The 13,780-nt window shown below is 37.0% G+C and overlaps 1 protein-coding gene across 3 annotated transcripts in view; it reads left to right on the top strand.

Moving 5' to 3' along the window:
• Positions 1–13,135: 13,135 nt before the first annotated feature.
• The window catches only part of LOC137852260 (macrophage mannose receptor 1-like), a 37,259-nt gene continuing 36,614 nt past the window's right edge, over positions 13,136–13,780 (top strand). For 2 of the 3 annotated variants that reach the window (XM_068673822.1, XM_068673820.1), the window contains exon 1: positions 13,137–13,333. In XM_068673822.1, the coding sequence (XP_068529923.1) occupies positions 13,276–13,333 (58 nt within the window). In that variant the 5' untranslated portion in view covers positions 13,137–13,275. Of the gene's footprint in view, positions 13,334–13,780 lie in introns of all 3 variants that reach the window. The other variant, XM_068673821.1, reaches the window with a different exon arrangement.

The following is a 13,780-nucleotide window of genomic DNA, read 5'->3' as shown; positions in this document are numbered from 1 at the left end:
CACATGTATCATAACGATTTCTGACAGCAGTCCTGTATGTTTTCCTTACAATTCCAGAATTTCCATTTCTATTCTAACAACACCTGCCTATTAAATGCCTGACAGGATGAACAGCTTAGGGCAGTGTAGCATAGCTTGCAGAGTGTCAAAATATTAAAAGATTTTCTAATGGTCATAAGAGGGTAGAAATTTGGCACCTCTGAAGAGGCCTATTGTTTTCTCCCTCACATTTAAAGACATTCCATAATCTTGCTGAATTCCCTGGCTCATGCCAACATAGCTTGACTCACAGTTTCTCAGTTGACAACTTTAAAAAGAAAGCATTTTTCATGAAAATATACTTCTCTTTTTGTAAATATCCCCATGGCAGACTATTCTGGTTAAATCAGAGTTTATTTTGAGTTTAAAGAAATACAACCCTGAGTCACACCTTTTCATGAGGAAAAGTGGTACTTATACATATGTATCATCCTTTACTGTTGGTTTCATTAGAGGAAACTCTCTGATCAGTCTTTCCTTGCACAATAGTCTTCAGTTTTGTATTTAATTTCAAAAGCCAGATACTATGTACTCTTTATGAAGTTCATTCTGTATTTTAGTTTATGGATGTTTCCTGCATCACTCTCTGCATCAGTGTTTGGGCTTCATCAAGAACTGTAAGTGCCAAGAAAATGAAGAACTGTGTCTCTTCTAAATATTAGTAAAAATAGTCCTTATAGAATTTTGTATTTAAAAATACCTGAAATGAAACAACTGCTTTAATGCCAATTTGAGCAATAAATGCAGTTACTGATAAAGAATGCCAGAACTTTGTAATCATACCTACAATAGCCAGTCTATTTCATGAATTTGTTTGTACATACCATGAGCTAAAGATCTAGTATGGGAAAAACCCCATGCAGCTCAGTGAATGCTAAAAAATGTTCAGAGATAGTAGTGGGGTAAAATAATTATTTAACTCATGCTTTAAAATATTCTTAAAATCTTTACCATGTTTCTGGGAAAGCTGTCTGTCCATTCAAGCTCACGGTCTGCTCTTGACAGAAAGTGAGTGTCATTCTGCTATGTGAGTTTACCAATGAGAGCAGGTATGGATGTATGCAGCCCCTTCAGGTGCAAGAGGTGTGAAGGCATGGTTCATGTGGCAGCCTTCTCACTGATTAACACAGATTAACCTGGTCACAAGGCATTGGCTTACAGGTGGGAGCAAGGTGGCTCTGGGCCAGCTCAGATAACTGGATCTGCTGTGCAGACCATAAGTGGCTTCCTCAAGATGCTGATGCCCGGAAAAGCTGCAGCACCTTTTATTTGCCACTGAGGGGAGTGCTTATCAAGATTGCAGATGTGCAAGGCTTGATTCCCAGTCTGCTGCACAACATTTTGCTCAGAGCAGCTTGGCAGTGAAGCCATACCCTGGATTGTTCAGGGCAGGGCTCATACAAGAGCCCTTTTGGGGCAACACTGTCAAATCTATAGTTTCTACCAATGGTTTAAAGCAAACAATTTTTATGTAGCAAACGAGAGTTCTGGTTATAAAAGAATATTAATTTCAAAATACATATATCTTTACCTGTTAGGGATCACTGGTACTTTCTTACCTGCATTTTCTGGATTCTCTTCTATGGCCATGATTACTATTTCAACCAATATGGAAAGCTGAACTGACGCTCCCATATTTTCAAAGCCTATGAGTAAGTAAAGGATTTTGACTGACCCTGCAATCTAGATAAATTATCATCATAGCTTAGGGTGGGGAGAAGAGCAAACGCTTACACACTCTAGAAGTCACAAGTGGTTTTTTTATTCCTATTTTTTTAATAATAATTCAGTGGGAATATTTAGCATCTCAGCATTCTGTGGAAGCCTAATGTTCTGGAAATGCGCAACAACACAAAATCTCTCTTCAAAACTACATATATAAGGCTATTGAAGAGCTGTTTTATTTTATGGTTTTCTAACTATGTAGGAGAAATTTTGGATTGATTTAAATATAATTATTACTTCAGAATGACATCTCTAGCATTTTTGTGATCTGAAATGTAGTGAGTCATTGCAATAATTAAGTTTGCAGCTTTTTTTTTTTTTTAAACTATATAATTTGTGGTAAGTGAAGATTTAAATATTCTAAATAGTATCTGAAAGTTATGGTGAGTGAGCTGGCCTGAGAACTTACACCTAAAGATAGACATATGTCCTATTAATGATCTAAAAAGACACCAAAATATGTTTGTATGTATTTATTGACATCTAATAAAATTAACTACAGAAATTCAAGAAAATATTGCTGAAGTTATAACTGAGATTGTTACATCTCCTGTCTGTCTAAAATCAAGACTCTTCAAACTTGATCTCATATAGACTTCAAGTTAATTAGTTATGTGTTGAACATACACAATACATTTTACCATACTATTTTTTTTTTTTTTGTAGAAAATATACCAGGAAATATTACTGATTTTAAAATCAGATTCCAGTCAAGGAGGCCTGATTTTCAACTGAGCATGTAGAAGTAGCATTGGTTTCAGAAGTCTAGAAGTTAGATTTTTCAGAACTTTGAAGATATCAGATTCATTCTTTCCCATAGTCACATATGATCTTTGCACTTGTCTAAAGCATTCAGAAGAAGCATAAAGTCATTGATACATCTTCATGAGATCAGTAGCAGTAAGTAGTTCTTACTCTCGAGAAGTAACAAAGCCCTGGCAGACTTCAGTCATACACAGTAATCTAAATGAAATTGCTTCTGAGAGATTGATTAGAGAATATTTTTGTCATTAAAAAGAAAGAAAGAAAAAAAAGGAATATCATTCCATGACAAGTAAATAAAGCTTCTGATGGATGAAGGTACTTGTACTATGAACAGTCAAAAACAAAGTGCTTTTCTCCTGGAAGAAATTGTTCATTTTGCCTGAGCAGTTTTACAGTTTGCATGCTAACCGAAAAACTATCCCTATGATTATGTTACAGTATATGGAGTCTTATCTAAGCTTAATCCTGGGATAAATATTGTGAAACCCACACGCTATGTGAAGCAGTTACCCACCTATTCTAGCCTGTACACAGTAGTAACATCACTCAGAGAGAGTCAAATTGTGAAGTTCATCTAGATAACTTCAAGAATAGCAATTATAATTCTGAATACACAGCATCTGTGAAAATCTTTTGTAGTGCTGGAAATGTCAAGCTCTTAGCTGATAACATTGCATTTCATTTCATAGTCCTAAAGAATCGGTATATAAATCTTTCATACAAAAACACATTTTGTTCTTGTACTGTGATCTGTCATTTTCATGTCACACTAGCTCTGTTCTGTGTGTCACTTCAGGTTTTTAAGCTTCAAAAAAATCTCATTTTAGAATTTAGGATAAACATACTCTCTTTTGTTCTGGACATGACTGAAAGAAAAGTGTGAAAGGATTTTATTCCATATAATGCCATGGTAAGTGTTAAGCAGCATGATATAATTTAAAGGTTAAAGATCTTAGAGATGTATATATTCTACCAATATGAACCCTTTATCATATTTGTAATAGAAACAGGGAACTGAAAAAGTCCTGCCCAAAGGCAGTGTCAGCTAAAACTAAGCAGCTGCTGACAGATATAAAATCATCTTATAAAGTTTCTGACAATTATAGTGATTTCACACGTCCCCAGGCAACATATCCAAAGCTTATTTATTAATAATGTCAGTGTGCTTTTTAATGTCACCAGCTCCTTGGGACAGCTGGGCTAGAGTGGTCTAGATGTATGCCAGTAATAAACTTGTGGTTGCTGCAGAGAAGGCTGGCAGTGGCTGCATTCAAACTGCCTTGTGGGAACGGTCCCTTGAATGCTGTACATGCCAAACTGGGCCTAAAAAGCCCTCTGGAAGAACGCTTGCTGGTGTGGGTGAGGGACATATGCATCATCCACTCACAGGATAGGCAGCTCTGCAGTAATGCCTCTTCATGGGCACTCTTTAATTTCAGTTAATAACTTATCAAGTTCTCATTTTGCTATTATCTGAATAGTTAACATTTAAAATAGCACAAAATTTTTCCATAAGCGTGCTGTCAGTACACCTCCCTATTCTACATAATCTTAATTACCTCTCTTTCCTTAGAGCTCGACTGTGATGCCTGTTTTTTCCTTTCTAGAAATTTAGGTTATGCCTGAATTCTTTGGTTCCTCTTTTTCCTCATATTGTTTTTTGATATGCTGAAACCCTATCCTTTATAAGGTAGAGTTTACTGAGAATTGTACATGTTTCTGAGTACTTCAGCCAATTCTTAAAGTGCTAAGGCTAATCAAATAATAATAACAATAACAATAATAATAATATTTCTTTTTATTTTTTATTTATTTTTTAAAAAGCTATATAAAGCTATATACAGTTTTGAAAATAATGCATGGAGTTGTTCTGCAGCCCACATATCATGTTTCATTTTAATATTTAATCCATACTGTTTTATGCAGTGTTGTGCACATCTTTTGCAGAGCTAATCAATGTTCATGGTATAAGAAATGATCTTGCAACTCTTTGCCCATCTTCAGGTGTTTATGTGTTTATATAGTGAAGCAGCTGACAAAATGTTACTGAAGTGAAAAGTACTTTAAATAGTGCAAGCATTTGTTTTATGTGAAGAATTATGTTCATGAATGCAGTGACACTGTCTCATGCAAAATAACAAGAAAATTAATTCTTCACTGAAGCTTTCCAAAACAGACTTACGTTTGATAGACTGTGCTGCTGCCAACAAAAAGGGCAAGATTTCTAAAATTGTGGGCAGGAGCCCAAACTGATTTTGCATGCACATTGGCTTTGGAAATATGGAAATTCAGCTAAGTTAAAAGCACCCCATATATGCAGCAAATGTTTACAGATACAAATAGCATCTGCAAACGTATTTCTTGATGACGTGCCTACTTAGGTGTGTGTTTAGAGATAAGTGTTAGTTGAAGACATTGGCTGCAGAGTATGTTGCCTTGGATAGTCCTTTAGTTGGGAACTGGCTGTGGTTCAAATCTAAAGTTTTGGCCAAGGCTTACCAGCTTGCTACAGATATTTCAGGTCAGCTGAGTAATTCTGTAATTCTAAGTGTCATGACATGAGGCCTTATATTTGAGGAGCTGAAAACATTTTTATAAATGTCAGTTAGACTTTGCAACACCATCATTTTATGCAGGTGTGGGAGTTATAGGATGTGTGGTTTGCCTGGAAGGGAGGAGGGCCTGATAAGTTGCATAAGTGCAGGTGTAGGAACAGAAAGACTAACCTTTCACTTTTCCTGTGTCCGGATAAGTTGAAAATCAGGGCAGCTTTGTGCAGTAAAAAATTTTCTTAATCACTGTAGTCATTCTAGTTTGTTCATGGAAATCTGGTTGGAGACCACCAGTTCATTTCACAGTTATTTGTCAAATGCATGTTTCTACATATAGCCAGTGGCTGCAGGTTACTGTCCATCTTGTTTGTAACGACTGAGATGTTTGAGAAAGACCAACAGTAGGTAAAAGAAGTTGAAGCTACACCTCTTCAAAGTTCCCAAAGTGCCCAGTTTATCTTATCTGAGGACACTCTCCATCTCTCATCTCTTGTCCATATAGCAAGGAGTAGAAAAGGCAAGAGGGAGGCTGGTCTAACTGTGTGCTCATGATCAGCACTTGTCCTGCAATTCTGAACCATAAACTGAAAATACGACCATGACCGCTGCAGCTCTTTTCAGGCTCATTAGTGAAGCTCAGATCCCTGGCTGCCTAAATATGGATTGCTTTAGGTATGGGTTAGGTGCCTTTCCCCAAAACAGACAATTCTGCATAGAGTGACCAAAGTTGTGTGCCCAGGGTAAGGTCAGGCTAAGTAAAGTAATACATTAGACAGTCCTGAGAAGTAGGTAAACTGCACTGATGGCTGAGCCTTAGGCAAAACATCTCCTGTTCCCAGATGGTTATAAATTCAAACCCCAAAAAGGCATCAAAGAAGAATAAATTGCATTGCAGTGATATCGCAATTCTCAGAATATGCCTGGAAGAACTGTGATAGATTTAGATGCCCCTCATAACAAAGAAATCTGGAAACCATTTCAGATTAAAGTCATTCCTTAGAGCAGCTCACTCTTTCACTCTTTATAGGATCTCTCCTGTGTGTAACTGCCCAGGAAATAAAAATAGGAAAAAAAAAAGGGGAAAAGAAAACAAACAAACAAACAAAAAAAACAAACAACTGAACCCTACAGATCTTTTTATCATTTCATAGTTAAAAAAATCCTTTGGTAACAGCTCATGTGAATGTCTGCTGTCTTTGTCTTCTTCTCTGCTGTTAATTATGGAATTTCCTTCCTCTTCCAGAAAATAGGTATGATACAATTGCAGATGGCAAGTGTGTGAAGAAAGGACTAATGACAGAGTCTTCTTTTCAGGCTGATGAAGAAAGAAGAAACTTGAATTACTACAACTCTCCAACCCCCATATGGACGGACAGATTGGTCAGGGCATGAATCAGTGTTGGGCATCTAGCTGACCTAAGAACTTTTTTCAGATGACATATACCCTTGTTATTTAATATTTAATATTAACCTTTGGACTTCATCAATCTACAGTTAGTGGGGGAAGAAAACAGCCTTAAATACATCTTTCTGCCAACTTTCCTGCTTCAATGAGTTTCTCATATATTCAAGTCAAATCCCACACTTAGATATGGTAGAGAGCTAACATAAAGAGAAAAGCTTTAAAAGGTGTAGAAAATAGAAGTATTATCCCATGGAAAATATTTTGAAACATTTCTTTCTGGAAAGCATTTTTTTTTATTTTTTTTTAATACGGAAGGAAAAAGTGATAAAGCATGGGAAGAAAACAATGCCCATCACAAAGATAATATAAAGAACAGGGATTTTTCCAGTTATTTTTAGAACTATATACTGATATCCAGGAAATATGACTGGACAAGTTAATTTTTCTTACACGAGCTGTGTATTTAAACAATAGTCCAAAGATGTATGCTGATTATTTCCAATGGTTACTGAGGTTCAGTTAGTGAGAAGCTGCTAAAGGGTAGTACAAAAGGTTGATGAGTGTATCTATAAATCAGCAGTCATGGAGCATATGTTAGCCTTTTGTACCTCAGCCAAAATATCGAGGTTCAAATGCTCTTGGGTCATTGGGCTAGGCAGCTGTGATATGACCCTTGGGTGCAAGCCTCCCATGTGGGCCCTTCCATCCCTGAAACATGTTGCCTGCAGCCCCAGCGCTGGGACTGGTTCCCTCAGATATCTGTCAGTATAGTAATGACTTTGGCTCTGCAGTTTACTCTCTCATTTTAGCATGTCACTCTAATTTTAGCACCCTAAAACTGTGGAAAATAAGAGAAGTTTCCATGCAGTCAGCTCCTTCTTCTCTCCATTGAAGGCTTGGGTAGGTCTCACCAACCTCTGTGAGCCCAAGGTCAATACTGCATGAGGGACTTAAAGATTTGGTCTTCACACCAGAGATTTTTGGGCCTCACCCCTACCTCCCATGCACTCTGTAGCTAGAGTAACCTTGTTATGAGCTGCTTTGGCACAGTAAGGGGGAAAAGAAAGGGCTATATTTCGGTTGGATTTGTGTTTTGAAATGGTTCTGTACAGAAGCTGGCAGATTCAGTCCTATTCCTGGGGTGAGGGTGGCCCTGCCCAGCTGGTCATGAGATGCGGTGAAGCCATTGCAGGCCTTGGCAGATGGACTCAGGCTGTCAGTGAAGCCCAGTCCCAAATCTTCTCTTTTATTTTACTCACATCGCAAAGGATGGTTGAGTTTGTTTTTCACCACATTTGCTTGCTTTTTTAATTGATCCTTGGTCCCTTTAGTTATATGATTGATCTGAGGAGCTACAGAACCAACTTCTTCCCCCAAACTAGGGTAACATTAGTGCCCAATGGGCCTGGTAAAGCAGCTGAGAGGCCACCACAGTGGAGGGGGCACCCATGACAGCTTCTCAGTGGCAGTCACACATCTGTTGTCATGGTCTTTCCCTGTGTTCTGTGACTGCCTGAGACTTAGTAGAAACTGCATGTCGAAACCCTGGGACTTACCAGTGCCACAAACAGAAGGAGACGGAGCAGAAGAGATTAATGGTGTGATTTTTCATACATACCTGAAATGGGTGACAAATCCTTTTCCAAGTCTCTTGCTAAATAATCTGTCCAAGTAATTAATTCTTAATTAAAAAGATTTTTTTTTCCTGGTATCTCACCCTCCTCTGCTAAACTGATTCCATTGTTTATTTTCCTGTACTTCTTGTCCTTTCCTGAGTAGATATGTAGAGTAATATATTTTCCACATAGAGACATTTTACAACTTCACAGATGACTATTGTGTCCTTCTCCAGTCTTCCTTCCGTTGGTCTATGTTCCTCCAACATCTCCTTGGAGTTCATGTAATTATTCCACATCCTTCTGGGTTTATGGTATTCTTTTAAGAGGAAAAGAAAAAAAGTTTTAAAATGTTAAAAAGTCTTCTCTCTCTTTTAAGATTCTTGTTACAAAAAGAAAACAGATGTGTAAAAGTCACAGACAGTAAATAGTATTCTTATTTTGAATAACAAAAAAAAAAAGAGAGGAGCATTGAAAACAGAAGACTGCTTATGGTTTTATGAATTAACAAAGTGGCCATATAGAGAATTGAGGAGTTAATTTGCAGTATGCTTAAGCAAGGTGTAGAGATGTTTTAGCCTTGGAAATCCCTACAAATTCTTTATGAAATCAGGCTGGGCTGATACCAAACACTTGAAGTGAAACACTTTACAATAAGTGAAGGTCTGATGAAGTGGCTACCTATGTTGAATGTGTGAATGTAAATCTTGGTCAGTAGAATATGTCACTCAAAACATATTTTGGAGTATATCATCATACAGAGTTCAAAAAGGAATATATAAATTAGATGGTTCTATCAGATGAAGAGAGCCTTTTTCTCTGAAACATATTTCCTTCACTCCTACTCAAGAAAAGATCACTCATATTTGTTACTTGTGCTTGCCAAATCTAAGTTAGAAGAATGATAAGGAGATTGTCAGAATTTTTACACCAGTGAAATGCTGTCTTGAGTTGACCAGTAGCGTTATTTTTACATCTTGCTTGTTTTTGCTTTGGAAGTGTACAATGTATAACAGGTGTACAATGTTAGGCAACAGGTCCAACAACTTTCTGGTTACTCCTAAAGAAAAAGACTATTAGAGAAGTAGGTATTTAAGGAATATCTCCATATATCAGTGAAAAATCCATGCTATTTATCATTATCTTTCTGTTGAAGTCAGTGTAATCCAGAATTTCGCCTTCTTATAACAAATAAAATTTGTTGTTAAATCTGATTTAAGCATGTGTAACTCTCTGCTCCAGTATTCTAAGACTTTATACACACATAATTTCTTGGAGATTACTGTTAATGGTTTAATACTACTTCCAGAAATATTTCAGTCCTTCAGTCATAATATAAGCCCAGAAGGTAAGTCTTATTTAATTTTAGTATGCATCCTTTCCTTGCTTTAATTTCCATTCTTTCTTTCTCAATGTAGTTAACACTGTTGACCATTCTGTCACAATTAACTCATTTTGTGAAGATTAAAATAACAAAAACTTGGTGTAATTTTTACTTCTCTGTATCATTGCAGTACTTCATGGAGCTATGCTTTCTTTGCATGCTGTTTTCCTTGTTCTAGTAAATTAATAGAGCACATGAAATTTTCCTAATTTGTGATCAATTCTAGATGTGGAAACAATATGGTCATTTTTTATTATTAACTGCATTGTATTGTTGCTAGTATAATACAGACCGGATCATATGGAGCAAATTATTCATCCCATTAAAAATATTCACAGCATTTTTTGTAGAAAATGTAAATCAATTGTATGACAATATGACAATTGTTTTTTCATTACCTCAGAAAAAACTTGCTGTCATTTCAAAATTTGTGTCTAATTTAATACTTCCTACTCTGAATAATAATAAAGTGCAGACTTTTTATGAGTTCCCATTCTAATTAGTGAAGATTCATTTAATTATTCTGTATTAGGAAAATGTTTTTTCATTTAAAGTTTCATTTTTCATTCGTATGTTGCTAAATTTGCTTTTAAAATGTCTATTTTCCATGTAGTACCCACACATGTAGTTTCTGGCAGTGTATAATGGACTTAAGATGTGAGGATGTCATAATTATGGTCTTCTGAGATGAAGCACATGTAAATCCCAATTCTTTAGAAAAAAAGTAAATAACCAGACAATATCCCTCCTCAAACAATGTTAAAATTTGTTTCTCCCCAGGGAAAATTTTTGGTCTCCTTTTCATGATGAACTTCATGATGATGCTGCCTTTCTGCTTGATTTCTTCTTGCTTTCCATTTGCTTTCAACAGACGTGCAAAAATCAAGAAAAAGAACGCATTAGCAATAGTATTTTCAGTCCAAGTGTTTGTTTTCCTTATTCAGTTTTTATTTTGACCTGTGTGGATTTTATTGTTTGAACTACTGATAAACAGCAGCTTTAAAGTGATAATTTTTCAGCCTGATATTTACAATGGATGCCAGACAACACCTGTCTATGCTTTCTGGAATTGGTCCAGAAAAATAATGGGTAACAAAGGCTCATCACATCTCTATATCAAAATATTCAACTAAACATGGCACAGCATGACTAATTAATGCTGTAACACATGAGAGCAATCCGCTCACAATCAGTCCCTAATGGTCAGGACTGGACTACAAGCACAGGAGCGCATCAGCTGCTCTCAACCACTGCATCTGAGTGTGTGGGAAGACTTATGCTGGGACTGATACTGGGACTCTCTTCCAGCAGAGCAGATCCTAAAGCCTCTTTGATGCCAAAGGATCTCAGAGCACTTTATGGGCTCAACAGAAAGGTCTTTTTATGTCACTGTAGCTGTCAGTGAACACCTGACATCAGTGTCTGGCAGATTATTGCCTGAAAAGCAAGCATCATTAGGTCCCTCCTTTTTTTCATTTAGGCACATCAGATATACTGAGGTACAGGGTGCTGTTGATATTGCACTGTTCTTTTTCTCTCAATATTTGAGTAAGTAAAAGTTTATTGAACTGATTGTGATTTCCAGGTGAACCTCTAGCAAGTCAACTTCTACTCTATTAGTGATCAATCTCCTTATAGGATTAGTGTCTTGGATGTAGATCTAACAACTAACACTGCAGTCTCCCTGAATTTGAAGGAAAAGAGAATTGAAAAATTCATGCTAAGGAGTATAACTGCTTTTAACCCAGCTTCTGATCTTTTAGATCAGGAATGGCTAACCTGCACCCGCACAAATGCATCTTGGTGGGATGGCGGGGCTACCCCTGTGGACAGAATTGAGATGAAGGCACCTGATGTTGCCTGATGACCTAAGTGCAATGGAGGAATAAAACAATGCCATCTTCTGCCTGGCACTCACCAAGGTCTGGTGACTTGCAATGTCAGGAGGTGTCAGGCACAGGTGTGACGATGCGATAACTTCTGGCTTTACTTTTCCTCAGAGTCTGGTCCTAGGGATTTTGATGGCCTTGATCAGCCATCCCCTTCCAGGAACCAGCACAGCACCTCATAATTCTCCATCCTGGGCATACTGGGAAAGGTGTAAGAGCATTCAATCTGTTAATGAACCAGTGTTTGTTATACTGCCAGATGTGTTAGTCAGTGGATTGAGGAACTGCAGAGGGCAAAGTAAAGGGACCATTCCCCTTTTACTTTTTTTTTTTTTTTAATTTTGCAATTACAAAGAGAAAAAAGAGGACTGTCTCATGCTGTATCAACTCCTGAATAAAACAAGGCTGTTAAAACTCTTGACAGAATAAGTGACAATCTATCTTTTATATAACTAGGCCACATGCCATAAGGAAGTGCTGTCTATTTGAGAGATACCAGTTCAGGCTAAAGAAAGCTTTTAAAGAAATCTTTCCAGGCAAAATGTTTGGCAGCTGATAAAAGGACTTAAAAAAAAAAAAAAAAAAAAAAAAGAAGTTCTAGAAATTTCAAATGTCTTTTCCAGGAAAAGGTATTGACTTAATTGTCATTGTTAATATATTTTGTCACTGTCTGAAAAAGAAAATTCAGTTAACTTTGTCCTTAACTTCCTAACTTCTGTACCTCCTGTGTCCTTGTACTTTCTTATTTTGCAATTCAATTTCTCCTTTTTATTTTAATCTTGCAGACCTTCCCAGAGACTAACTCTCTTTCTTATTTTGTCTTTTTGCTGAGTAGCCAAGTATAAAAAAATCCTGTACTTAGGAAATGCAATCGTCATGGCGATGAAGAGGAGACAATGCCAAATTTCCTTGCTATCACACTTTTGCTACAGGTAAAGAATAAGTATGTTGCTACACTTTGAATGATATTCTCATGCTGTAGTTTGATTTTTCTATTCAAAAGTTTTTCTAAATAGAACAAAACATTTACCTGGTAGAAATCCACTGTGCTAATGTCAGAACTTTATTCAGTTATAGGGATAGTTTCTTGTGGATCAGACAGGAACACTGTGTTTTCCAGGTTTCCACCAATATGCTCATGAGTTTGGTTCTGTGATCTATGTAAGATCCCAGATCTTACGCATCTGTAGATCTGCAATGCATCTGTATACATGGCATTTCATGAAATTGTGGCTGGCTCTTGGGATCACTGTCCGACACGATTTGCATTTTCCTGTGCATTTTCATGGGAAAAATGGGGACTGTTTTAAAAATTAGACATTTTTCAGGTAGATTTGGGTCTTGGTCTCCTAATTGTATTTCTACAGAACTCGAGGTCAGTAAGGTAATGGGAATCTCATGTAGAAGGAAACAAATTTTAATAACATCCTACACAGTGAATTTCACTGAAATCCTGGTCCTTTAAAATTGAGTTCTGACTCATCTCACACATGAAAACATGAGACTGACATTTTCCTGATGGTGTTTTTTCACTGTGTGATTAAGGTGTTAAGGTGTTAGATAGCTGTTAGCTCCATGGATGTTTCTTCAGGAGAGAGAGCTACAAAGTGTTGAGATATAATTTTCTGTCTATCACCTGCTTTCTCAAGGCAGCACAGTTTGCCATCAGTTAGAAGTCCAAAGGCAAAATTGTGCTGTGTGGTCATTTTTTTTTTTCTTTTTTTAAATATGGCATGTGACAGATTATTTCCCTATTTAGCACCCAGAGCTTTCTCTTTGACCAGCCAGCCTTTGAAACTGAGAAGGACTGATCACTGTCCTCTCTCCAGAAGGACTTTATTATCAGCAACACTCATTATACATCTTCTGGTGGAAGAAAGAAAAGAAAGTAGCATTTGCAATGTTCTCTGGCTTCTTGGTTGTTCTTTCTGTCATTCACAGTGCTTTGCAGCTGGCGGGTAAGTGCCTCCCGCTTGTCTCCTGTAAAACTGCGTGAAAGTGCTTCCGTGTTTCCTGACATTTCAGAGTTCTTTACAGTCCTGCAATAGTGCCTGTATGTACATTATTAGTTTGGGACATATAGATGGGGAGTTCTTCAGGGCAGGCAAAAAGCAAGGGCGGGATCTAGGAGTTTAAAAAAGAGAACAGACATGGAAACAGAGACTGAATTCTTAATGCCTTTATTCATGTATAGTGGTAGTATCATTTCAATGACCTCAGAAGATCAAACCTAGAGAAAATTATAAGATAATTTTAAATGTCTATTTTTTACATCTGTGTTCTTATTTTTTGAACTGTTTTGAGGTGTTTGAGTAATGTTTAGCAAAATCGGTCAGGAAAAACTTAAGGGGTGGTGAAGTGTGGGATTATTTGGAGGACATTAAGGTGTTCACAGCTGATGGCTG

This window comes from Anas acuta, chromosome 2 (genome assembly GCF_963932015.1).
Source record: "Anas acuta chromosome 2, bAnaAcu1.1, whole genome shotgun sequence".
Taxonomy (NCBI): Eukaryota; Metazoa; Chordata; class Aves; order Anseriformes; family Anatidae; genus Anas; species Anas acuta.
This window is presented reverse-complemented; position numbering and strand designations above follow the sequence as displayed.